The sequence below is a fragment of the Magallana gigas genome, chromosome 2 (genome assembly GCF_963853765.1).
Source record: "Magallana gigas chromosome 2, xbMagGiga1.1, whole genome shotgun sequence".
NCBI lineage: Eukaryota > Metazoa > Mollusca > Bivalvia > Ostreida > Ostreidae > Magallana > Magallana gigas.
The window spans coordinates 24,705,666-24,718,252 of NC_088854.1; the positions used below are offsets into that span (position 1 = coordinate 24,705,666).

The following is a 12,587-nucleotide window of genomic DNA, read 5'->3' on the forward strand; positions in this document are numbered from 1 at the left end:
GGACATAACCATTCATAGTTGTCTTATGTGGTTCATTTTCTGATTAGTTAGTGGGGTTTTTTTCATTATATATAAAGAATGTTCATAACATTTTAAGATTCTTTAATTTTATCACAATACATGCCTTTCTGATTTAGTAATCATTATGGTCGGGGAGGGGGAGGGGGGAGGGGTGATCAAATAAAATAAAGCTCGAAAAAAAATATTAATTTGGTTTTTGATATGCATGCATATATGACTACGAATAATTATTTTGAAGTTCACAGCGCTGTTCAGAAAGAGGGGTATTAAGTTTGTCAAGCTGGCCACACGGTCAGTAAACGGTCGGGGAAAGCAGTGCTATTTATAAATACATTATGTGGGTCACATGCAGATTACTGACCAGGCAGTCCGACCCAGGTAAAATTTAGCCGTAAAAATCGTGTTTAAAATAAAAATTTCCTTTAAAAATCTAAATATTTTTATTTGTATTTTGTTTATTGTATTCAATTTTATAAATGATATCGAAAAAAATTCATTAGAAGTATAAATCAACTGTATTATATTAGAATGCGCAAAAACATGCGCAATGCAAACTAAAGTCGGCCTCCTTAAATGTCAAAGTAAACGCTACGTGCATAATTCAGTGTGCATTTGTCTAAGATGATTGTCCTTGAGTAATCAGACTCATGACGATTCATCAACAGAACAATCTGACATCGACGACGATAAACCTCAGAGTAAACAAAACGTTCTTGCCTTAGGTTTATGGGTAACTGTATCAATTGTATTGGATGTGAAAAGAAACTGTTCATGGATCTGCCTTTCTGAATTCAGTCGTGCAGAAATATTGGTAAGAACCTTATTTTAATGTAGAGCAGCATATGCATCAAACATGCTTCCATAATTATGCGTATGCATGACCTAGATGCAAACATCTATAAGCGCTGGTACAAGTGTATTGTAGATTGAAAACTGATTTTAAATTCAAAATGTTTTATATAGAACATATAGATATAAATTAGATGTAGATCTGTAACTTAACTTGACATGTTGTAGACATTTGGTTGACATACATGTATGAAGACCAGCGCAAATATAATTAAGTAAAATGTGAACATGCATAATTACATACCTAATCGTACTCATACATGTAGAATAAGTAAAACTAATTAATTGCACTGGCTTTTTAATTCGAAATTAAAAGATTGTCTTTTGGAAAAAAGTCACAAGTTTTAAACACTCCATTATTAACTATCATCAGTGTCGAATTCAACCTTTAAAAAGTATGAAATTCGAAATACAACTGGTTCACAAATTTCGACAATCGAATCATGTTTCCAATCATGATTCCATCAGTTTGTCAAGCTGGCCACACGGTCAGTAAACGGTCGGGGAAAGCAGTGCTATTTATAAATACATTATGTGGGTCACATGCAGATTACTGACCAGGCAGTCCGACCCAGGTAAAATTTAGCCGTAAAAATCGTGTTTAAAATAAAAATTTCCTTTAAAAATCTAAATATTTTTATTTGTATTTTGTTTATTGTATTCAATTTTATAAATGATATCGAAAAAAATTCATTAGAAGTATAAATCAACTGTATTATATTAGAATGCGCAAAAACATGCGCAATGCAAACTAAAGTCGGCCTCCTTAAATGTCAAAGTAAACGCTACGTGCATAATTCAGTGTGCATTTGTCTAAGATGATTGTCCTTGAGTAATCAGACTCATGACGATTCATCAACAGAACAATCTGACATCGACGACGATAAACTTCAGAGTAAACAAAACATTCTTGCCTTAGGTTTATGGGTAACTGTATCAATTGTATTGGATGTGAAAAGGAACCGTTCATGGATCTGCCTTTCTGAATTCAGTCGTGCAGAAATATTGGTAAGAACCTTATTTTAATGTAGAGCAGCATATGCATCAAACATGCTTCCATAATTATGCGTATGCATGACCTATATGCAAACATCTATAAGCGCTGGTACAAGTGTATTGTAGATTGAAAACTGATTTTAAATTCAAAATGTTTTATATAGAACATATAGATATAAATTAGATGTAGATCTGTAACTTAACTTGACATGTTGTAGACATTTGGTTGACATACATGTATGAAGACCAGCGCAAATATAATTAAGTAAAATGTGAACATGCATAATTACATACCTAATCGTACTCATACATGTAGAATAAGTAAAACTAATTAATTGCACTGGCTTTTTAATTCGAAATTAAAAGATTGTCTTTTGGAAAAAAGTCACAAGTTTTAAACACTCCATTATTAACTATCATCAGTGTCGAATTCAACCTTTAAAAAGTATGAAATTCGAAATACAACTGGTTCACAAATTTCGACAATCGAATCATGTTTCCAATCATGATTCCATCAGTTTGTCAAGCTGGCCACACGGTCAGTAAACGGTCGGGGAAAGCAGTGCTATTTATAAATACATTATGTGGGTCACATGCAGATTACTGACCAGGCAGTCCGACCCAGGTAAAATTTAGCCGTAAAAATCGTGTTTAAAATAAAAATTTCCTTTAAAAATCTAAATATTTTTATTTGTATTTTGTTTATTGTATTCAATTTTATAAATGATATCGAAAAAAATTCATTAGAAGTATAAATCAACTGTATTATATTAGAATGCGCAAAAACATGCGCAATGCAAACTAAAGTCGGCCTCCTTAAATGTCAAAGTAAACGCTACGTGCATAATTCAGTGTGCATTTGTCTAAGATGATTGTCCTTGAGTAATCAGACTCATGACGATTCATCAACAGAACAATCTGACATCGACGACGATAAACTTCAGAGTAAACAAAACATTCTTGCCTTAGGTTTATGGGTAACTGTATCAATTGTATTGGACGTGAAAAGGAACCGTTCATGGATCTGCCTTTCTGAATTCAGTCGTGCAGAAATATTGGTAAGAACCTTATTTTAATGTAGAGCAGCATATGCATCAAACATGCTTCCATAATTATGCGTATGCATGACCTAGATGCAAACATCTATAAGCGCTGGTACAAGTGTATTGTAGATTGAAAACTGATTTTAAATTCAAAATGTTTTATATAGAACATATAGATATAAATTAGATGTAGATCTGTAACTTAACTTGACATGTTGTAGACATTTGGTTGACATACATGTATGAAGACCAGCGCAAATATAATTAAGTAAAATGTGAACATGCATAATTACATACCTAATCGTACTCATACATGTAGAATAAGTAAAACTAATTAATTGCACTGGCTTTTTAATTCGAAATTAAAAGATTGTCTTTTGGAAAAAAGTCACAAGTTTTAAACACTCCATTATTAACTATCATCAGTGTCGAATTCAACCTTTAAAAAGTATGAAATTCGAAATACAACTGGTTCACAAATTTCGACAATCGAATCATGTTTCCAATCATGATTCCATCAGTTTGTCAAGCTGGCCACACGGTCAGTAAACGGTCGGGGAAAGCAGTGCTATTTATAAATACATTATGTGGGTCACATGCAGATTACTGACCAGGCAGTCCGACCCAGGTAAAATTTAGCCGTAAAAATCGTGTTTAAAATAAAAATTTCCTTTAAAAATCTAAATATTTTTATTTGTATTTTGTTTATTGTATTCAATTTTATAAATGATATCGAAAAAAATTCATTAGAAGTATAAATCAACTGTATTATATTAGAATGCGCAAAAACATGCGCAATGCAAACTAAAGTCGGCCTCCTTAAATGTCAAAGTAAACGCTACGTGCATAATTCAGTGTGCTTTGTCTAAGATGATTGTCCTTGAGTAATCAGACTCATGACGATTCATCAACAGAACAATCTGACATCGACGACGATAAACTTCAGAGTAAACAAAACGTTCTTGCTTTAGGTTTATGGGTAACTGTATCAATTGTATTGGATGTGAAAAGGAACCGTTCATGGATCTGCCTTTCTGAATTCAGTCGTGCAGAAATATTGGTAAGAACTTTATTTTAATGTAGAGCAGCATATGCATCAAACATGCTTCCATAATTATGTGTATGCATGACCTAGATGCAAACATCTACATGTATAAGCGCTGGTACTAGTATATGGTGCATACCTTTTGTGTTGCTACATATGTAATATTGAAAATGAGATTTAATCTCAGATATACATTTACTCAGATGCTCTCTTCTGAGATCGTTCCATTTTTCTACTTGATGAAAAGTAGACGCTGTCATCTAAAATAAACCGCTGTTGGATGCAGTGACCCGACACATCATTTGACGCTTGCGTACGCCCTTCTCCAGACGGTGACATGCCACTGAATTCTAAAGGGGAAAATTAGATCTACTGCCCCCAAAATGTCCAAAGACGAGGAGACAGAAAAAGAGAAGGGGCAACACCCCCCTGGCCCCCCCCCCCTCCCCGACCATAGCTACTTCTAACCGGTGTGCAGTGCACTTTTATCTGATTCTGAGCAGTTGCAGTGTCAAGGTTATAACGTTTACTTGATGATTGTTAAGATTGTTTGATTATTATGACAAAAATGTGTATGTTGTAAAATCGGTAAATAACAGAGGTGTATGATCATTGAGTTGTTTTCATTTGAAACTGATTTTAAATTAGAAATGCTTTGTATAGAACATATAAATGTAATTTAACTCAACTTGACATGTTGTAGACATTTGGTTGACATGCATGTATTCACACCAGGCTTTGCAAATATAATGAAGTAAAATATGAACAGAAATAATTACATATTGAATCGTTCTCATACATGTAGAATAAGTAAAAATAATTGATTACACTGACTTCTTAATTCGAAAGTTGAATTAATGTGAAATAAAAGATTGTCTATGGGAGAACAATTAGAGGGTTTAAACACTCCATTATTAACTATCATCAGTGTCGAATTCAACCTTTAAAAAGTATAAAATTCGAAATACAACTGGTTCACAAATTTCGACAATCGAATCATGTTTCCAATCGAATTTCAATGAAGAACTAGAAAAATTTTTCAAATCATGGATATCGCACGAATTTTCGTGACCATGTGTTTCAATTGCTCGTGGTCCCGTGAATTTCTTAATCATTTTTTATTCACATTTAATTCAGCATCACTTAGCGAAAGAAGATTGGGGGGGGGGGGGGGGGTAAGATAACGCACATGCCCATTTGATTTAGTCGTGAAATACAATTTCTATATTTTTTCAATTGAATCAATCTAATAATGATGATCCAAGTTTGCTGAAGGACAAATTCTAATTGTATTCAGTTTTGAATATTTTGATAAACGATAAAACACTGAGCCATTTCAATCACAACCTAATGCGCTGTTAAAACGCTATTATACATGTACGACTTTGGCCATAAATCTACGGACTTGTTTTATTTTTCTAACACTTTCAACTGTTGGTAATCAAAATGATATTTCAACGTATAGTGAGTCATCCTTCAACATTATTGTTTATTAAAATCATTTTGTTTTCCATTTGATTTTATAAAAACTAAGACAAAAATACGGAACATAGTCCCACTCTATAAAAGAAAATGCATTAAATTTCCAAAAATGACACTATTTGAAAGTTTTGATACCCATACGCAAGTTTAAATAAAAATATCTCAAGTATTTAACATATTAAAGAGTTGCAAATCGATGTTATGTTAAATATACATTGTTTTGAATGATTTTAAAAAATATAAGATTTGTTTATATTTATATTTTCAGAGTCTTATCCGTCCTTACATAGGTATTTTACAAGCCTTATCTACCCATCTTCTCTGACTTTGCCAACGATTTTGCTATAGCAGGCACAGTTGAACATGTCCTTCACTAAAATGGACCCACCACCTTTGGTATGTGGTATTGACCAGGGAACTAGCAACACTAAAGTGTGTGTAAGTAATATTAAAAGTTTCGCCCGTACGCCCCCCTCTCTCTCTCATTCTCTCTCTCTCTCTCTCTCTCTCTCTCTCTCTCTCTCTCTCTCATTCATATCTATAATTATATGATATACGATTATGATAACCCAGCTTCTAATTTTAGACAATGAAAATACTTGGAGCCTAAACTTGTTGGTTTGCAGATTTAGCCATTTCTTCGTTTCTTAATATATAATAGTTCTGTTGACTATTTAGGTATTTGATAGCGATACAGGCGAGGTACTAGCGTCCAGTAGCATAGAGACAAAGAGGATAGAGCCAAAAGAAGGGTAAGGCCACCGCCTAATGCTATTCATTTTAATCATTTATGATAGCATTCTCATATTAATTAAGAGTTCTGGTTTCTATTATTATTAACGAAGGGAATATAATATTACTGTACTAAGGTATCATTATTATCATTTGGAATTATTCCAAAGTTTTCGGCTGTTGATGACGAATGTACATTCAAGTTAATATATATGTTCTCGTTAATCATATCACCCCAGACCAAAGGACAAATGTAAGGTTTTGTGGTTATGTGATAATCAAAATAATATATACATGTATGTACACACTACACAGACATACCTATCCTCTAGATGGACGGAAATGGACCCCTTATGTGTTTTGGAGACAGTGGTGAACGGCATTGAAATCGTTGCCCAGCAACTCAAAGACAAAAATATCAGCATAAAGCAAGTCAAATGTACTCCTATTTCTTATTATTCATTTTTTTCTTCCATTTTTTAAAAAGTATTAAGTTACTTTAGTGAATTTTATGTGATATTTAATCTTTACATTTATGTTATCTGTGAAATTGTTTCTACTGTTTGCTTTCTACACAGGTTTAGGAATCACAAACCAGATGCTGACCTTTCTGTCCTGGAGCAGAAAAACAGGCAAACCTTTCTACAACGCTATTGGTAAAATCTCACAAAAATAACTTTTTGTAACAATGTTTATAAGTAGTATCTTTACATTCCACAAAGATTTTTACGAAGTAAACGAAAACTCTTACATCATATTCAACACAAAAATCTTCTACATTTTCTTAGCTATATTCTAAAATCAAATGAAATGCCATGATACTGAATGAATTACTAATTAGTCATAAGTAAAATCTCAAAATCCAAACAAATTTTCTACAAAAATATAGAATACATTGTAAATGTACTATTAGTGACAAACGGAAATGAAATTAATCTAATTATATTACCCATTTTCACGCTGTGCAAGCGACTACATGTAATACTAGTAACAGCTGAAAATGATTGAAAGTTATACGTATCCAGATAAATGTATTTCGTATGTAGTTTATCACTGTAGATAAAATATAAACAATATTTACAGCATTGACATACGAATAGTTTATTCAAAAAAGAAATTCTGATACCTTTTTATAGAATGGTGTGACATTCGAGTTCGCGACGATAACGAAAGAGAACTGGATAAACTGCCGGGAAGAAACAAGGACCATTTTAGAGTAAGAACTGTACATTACCTTACAATTTGATTCCTTATGATCAAATTATTCAGTCAGAATAAAGCTGTCAGTGACAATTCAATCAACAGTTTTCTTTGTTTTCTATGAATTTAGCATTAATTCCAGTAAAAAAAAAAATGAATAAATGTATATACCCGCATGAGCAACAAAGAAAGTATTATATGGTTAACATTAATTTAACATAACCACCCATCCATTAATTCGTCAGGGTAAGACGATTGTGAATAATCAAATAACTTGTAGTTGTGTTGATTAGAAAACCACTGGACTGCCTTTGAGTTCGTTGTTTTGGTACACCAAAATCCCCTGGGTTCTCACCAATGTCCCCGGTGTAAAGGAAGCAATTGAAGAGGGCACCTGTTACATCGGTACAGTTAACACCTGGATATTATGGGTATGTAAATATTGTTTTAAATTACATTCAATTATTTCAGAGTGCCAATGGAACAAATATTAATAAACGCAACTTAACCTACCTAAGAAATTAAATATACCCACCCATTTTCGTATTATGATGTACGGCATACATTATATATTTTTAGAAGATGCATTTCTAACAGAAATCATTGTGATTACTTTTTCCTCGCCTTACTGGTTTAGAATCTGACGGGCGGATTGGACGGGGGTGTTTATTGTACAGACATCACCAATGGACAGATCACGGGATTGTTCAATCTGGAAACATGTACCTGGGACCCAGAGTTGTGCAGGTAATACTTTAGTATAATATGTAAATAATAGGTACTTGTTAAAATTAACAAATTGATAAATCTACTTTTACAATTTTATTTTTTGAAATTGTGATAATCAGTTAAAAAGATTTCTTTTTTTTTTTTGGTAGCTACTTTAAGATTCCTCATCATGTATTCGCCGAGGTGAAGAGTACATCAGAAATTTACGGATATGTCAAAAATGGAGCTCTCGCTGGAGTGCCCATCTCGGGGGTTCGTGTTTTTGTGTCATGTTGTTAAACAAGACATCAGATGTATATCCCTTTATAATTATAAAGTTTTAATCTTAAACTTTAACGCATTAAATTAATTTATGGATTCCGTCCTTGGAAACCATTGTAACACAATGGTTAAAATGTTTGGGCTGTTACAATTTCAGCCAACTCTACTCTCTACTCCTGCATGTATTTGTAGATGATAGGAGATCAGATGGCGGGTACTGTTGGACAGTTATGTTTTAAGGCGGGACAGTCCAAATGCACGTAAGAGACATACATCTTTTACTTATTTTTCAATATACATTTTATTAAAAGACCATAACCTTCTCTATGACTCAAAAAAGGACCTGTTATTTATTGGGTATAACTTGATTAAAAAAACATGTAGTCTGTTACTTGAAATGAAAATAACGAAACGGAAAAATACTTAATGAGATCAAATTAAGCTTTCTTCTATGATCTATTTTATAAGGTATGGAACCGCAGGCTGCTTGAATATTAACACAGGTGCAAAGGTATGACTTCCGCTATGTTTTGAAATTCATTCAGTGTTATATATTTCTTGTTGTTTAACACCTGCTGAATTAAGAATTTTATAAGATAAAAATGCGTTATTGATAAAACAAATGATACTCACATGATAGAGTTTAATTATTTTTAGTTAATAATGAAATGATCCAAAATGTATAAATATATGAATATAGATATTGAAGCAAACTTATGTGACTATCAATGTTCTTTTGTATTTACAAAGGTTGTGTATTCTACCTGTGGTATGATGACGTCACCACTTTTTCAACTTAGTAAATCGGCACCAGTTGTTTATACTCTTTGGGTAACGGTGACTAGTTTCAATTAAAACAAACCAGTCAATAAATGAAAGCACTGAATTTTTGAGATTTTTAAATAAATTGAATCATGATCATAAATAGATGCCATTCCTGTGTTCTAGGGTGCGGTAGAGGGTTGTGGACAGTTGATGAGGTGGCTGAGAGACAACCTTCAGATCGTTCAATCATTAAATGAAATTGGTATTGATGTTTATAAACATAGAAATATTGTTCAGAGTATTTGATCTTTGTTTACAGTACAGAGTTTTTCTTATCAAATAAAAGAAAAAAATATTGAATGTTGTACCAGTATTTTTAAAAAATTTGATTCTTCATCTAAAAGAGGTTTGTTAATTTGTAGAGATACTTGCAGCCTCTGTTGATTCAACGCATGACTGCTTCTTTGTGCCTGCATTCGGGGGTCTATTAAGTCCTTACTGGGAGGATGATGCAAGAGGGTAACCAAATACTATCCATTTTGAAAAGTTTAATTTGTTATACACAGACAAATATTTAGTTAATTGGATATACTTACTAGAATAAAACAGGCTTTGGCTCGCCTGAGCCGATACCGCACTTGTGGTCTTTTGACCATTGCCGTAAAGAAGTGAGCAGTTTTGGAGTAAGGACATTGAGATAATATATTTTTCTTGTATACAGAACAATTGTGGGTATGACAAGTTACACTAGACGGGAACACATTTGTAGAGCAGCCCTGGAATCGACCTGCTTTATGGTCAAAGATGTAAGTCCTGTAGTTTAACCAAAATAACAGTTAACATGTAACTAAATGAAACAAACCTTCTTCCATATGCATTGTAATACTGCAAATTCTGTCGAATAAATAATGAGATTTTTTTTTTCATTCTTCATTATATGTATGATGACCGCTTTTAATAAGATGATAACGGGCGTGGAAGTCGACACTGGGTTTCCAATATCGGAATTATTAGTGGACGGAGGAATGACAGTTAACAATCTACTACTGCAACTACAGGCCAACTTTATCAACGAACCCGTCAGTATGGTCATTTTGCAGTGATGTATTATGAAATCATTCAGAGTTAGATAGTAGAATTAAAATTGGAAGTTGTTTGGTAACATCCAAGTGATGAAATCATCATTAGTCGAAATAAAGTGTTCAAATATTTAAATAGCCTTTTTTCCGACTTGCACATATGCGCTGCTATTTCTTTGAATATTGCACAAAAATGCATTACTAAGAAATTAATCATTTGGTAGAAGCTACTGATTCCTAATTCCTAATTCCTGAATTTTTCAAACTTGAATATGTCGTTTTGCCTTGAATTTTATGTTAACTTTCAATACTAATTTGCAATTAAGGTTGGTCATAAAATACTTTTGTAGTTCGATCTTCTATAACCGAAGCGACATCTTTCGGAGCCGCATTGATGGCCGGGGCGGCAAAAGGAGTAGATATATTTCCAATTTCTGCAGACAAAATGAAATTGGATGTGACCTTTTCAATACCATCTACTACGTTCACATCGTCAATGGCTGATAACGGTAAATATTACATTTTTGTTATTTCCACTCATGTGTACATGGTAATTGCCTGTTTTATTTCTTTCAACCCATATCAATGATACATAAAATAAAAAAACAACAATCATATAAAAACAAAGTCACGTAAGAAAAAGTAATATAACATCATGATGTAAAACGTTGAAGCATATTTGAGTAAAGTTTAAACAAAATTGCAAGGTATAGATTATTTTCTATAAATTAAGTTGAAACATCAAAATATGAAACTGCTGCACCCAAAAAAACTATTAAAATTATGGAATAATATTGATTTTTTTTTTTTTGCAAAAGCAAATTAAATCTTGACTTTCCAGTGAAGTTGAATTTTCATTTTATACGCAGAACGCCAGAGACTTTTCAAAAGATGGGATAAAGCTATAGAAAAGGCAAAGCACTGGGTCTCCGACTGATATACATGTACAACAGATGAACAGGCTCTGTGACGTTTATTGCGAAGACTTTATTTCTTGAATTACTAGTGATAAACTCGTTCACGGTGAAAATTAATGTTAGCAAAGACGAGGCTGTCACGAATCTCTCAAAATTATAACGCGAATAAAAGTTGGTTTACAGTCATATTCTGATCTCTGCGATTCTAGTCGTCTTTTGTTTTTGTAGTAAATGAAAGAGAAAGTACAGTGGTGCCAAACACATGTGATGGACACGTAATTGGTTTTTTTATGGCGTCGAGCGAAGCTAGAAAGCCATCTAGGGATCGTACGTCCGGAAGTTACATTTTTAGGAGCCAAACAACTCAAATGAGTGCAAAGTTTTCGTATGTGTTTCAAGAAAAATAGATGACATACTTCAATTTCGAGCAGAACTGTACGTCAACAAAACAAGTTTGCAGATTCGAAATGGTTGCCGTCTTTAAAAATGTTCACATTTTATTGAAAACAATATGTCTCGGTTTCAGCGGATGAATACACTAGCACCGAGACACATGCGATAGCTGGGCTTACATACTCAATTTGGTTATGAAATGTACTAGCCTGCAAAATAGATGATTTTGTATCCATATCGAAAATTGACAATGCACAAATGTTTGATCTTGTAGAAACAAAACTTCCTAATCGAGCGATAAGTACATCTACATAAACCAACTAGTGAACTACTTTCACTTTGTAAACAACGTGAATGGGTGCTTTCTTTTATCTACCCCCGATCTTTTCGGCCCGTGTCATTTGGATCCTTGTGAATTTTAGATGAAATTGATAATAAGAGACAGAGTGGTTATCAGCAGTATACAATATATAGAATTAAACACAATAATAATTTAAATATTTATTTCCATATAAATAGAGAAAAAAAAATCTAAAAAAATTTTAACTCCTAAGATATTACTATAAACTTAAATTTTCAATTGAAATTCAAAACTTTTTAAGAATTAGGTGAGCAAATTTGTAATGAATTGTAATTTTATTAGTTATGTGATAAATAACATTTTCTATTTTTTTTGAAAAAATTTTTTTTTGATAATTTATGGAAAACAAAATACCAGCTTTTGAACTTGGTCATTTTTTGGCAAAATATTGCATATAGGGTACCATCATTGTATGGATAAGTCCTCCTACAGTTTTCAAAATAGGAAGTTGTTCTTTTGCAGATCAATTAAACATATATCAGAGGTATGCATATTGCTAGGATTTTGATTTTCGATAATTTATGAAAATAATACCAGCTTTTGAACTTGGTCATTTTTTGGCAAAATATTGCAAATAGGGTACCCTCATTGTACGGATAAGTCCTCCTACAGTTTTCAAAACAGGAAGTTGTTCTTTTGCAGATCAGTTATACATATATCAGAGGTATGCATATTGCTAGGATTTTGATTTTCGATAATTTATGAAAAAAATAC

General features: G+C 32.7%; 1 protein-coding gene across 6 annotated transcripts; it reads left to right on the forward strand.

The window, feature by feature from the left end:
• The first annotated feature begins 721 nt into the window (after positions 1-721).
• LOC136269677 (glycerol kinase-like) lies at positions 722-11,404 on the forward strand. Of its 6 annotated transcripts, none has more exons than XM_066075804.1 (19): positions 3,768-3,969; positions 4,202-4,470; positions 5,705-5,874; positions 6,115-6,188; positions 6,501-6,607; positions 6,747-6,824; positions 7,305-7,384; positions 7,662-7,799; positions 8,006-8,115; positions 8,247-8,349; positions 8,551-8,618; positions 8,827-8,869; positions 9,109-9,189; positions 9,307-9,385; positions 9,546-9,642; positions 9,845-9,929; positions 10,086-10,206; positions 10,553-10,711; positions 11,072-11,404. In XM_066075804.1, exons 3-19 carry the CDS (start codon positions 5,800-5,802, stop codon positions 11,137-11,139), a joined length of 1,566 nt encoding a protein of 521 aa, XP_065931876.1. In that variant the 5' UTR covers positions 3,768-3,969; positions 4,202-4,470; positions 5,705-5,799; the 3' UTR covers positions 11,140-11,404. The 6 variants fall into 6 exon arrangements, with proteins under 6 accessions (XP_065931877.1, XP_065931879.1, XP_065931876.1 ...); XM_066075803.1 differs by having other exon boundaries at positions 4,205-4,470; XM_066075805.1 differs by lacking the exons at positions 3,768-3,969; positions 4,202-4,470 and adding an exon at positions 722-832.
• Positions 11,405-12,587: the final 1,183 nt, after the last annotated feature.

Excerpts from the sequence above, each read along its gene's own strand:
- LOC136269677 (XM_066075805.1), top strand. The coding sequence starts at position 5,800 with ATGTCCTTCACTAAAATGGACCCACCACCTTTGGTATGTGGTATTGAC. Across the intron at positions 5,875-6,114 it reads CTAGCAACACTAAAGTGTGT|GTATTTGATAGCGATACAGG; the intron begins GTAAGTAATATT and ends TTGACTATTTAG. Across the intron at positions 7,800-8,005 it reads TTAACACCTGGATATTATGG|AATCTGACGGGCGGATTGGA; the intron begins GTATGTAAATAT and ends TTACTGGTTTAG.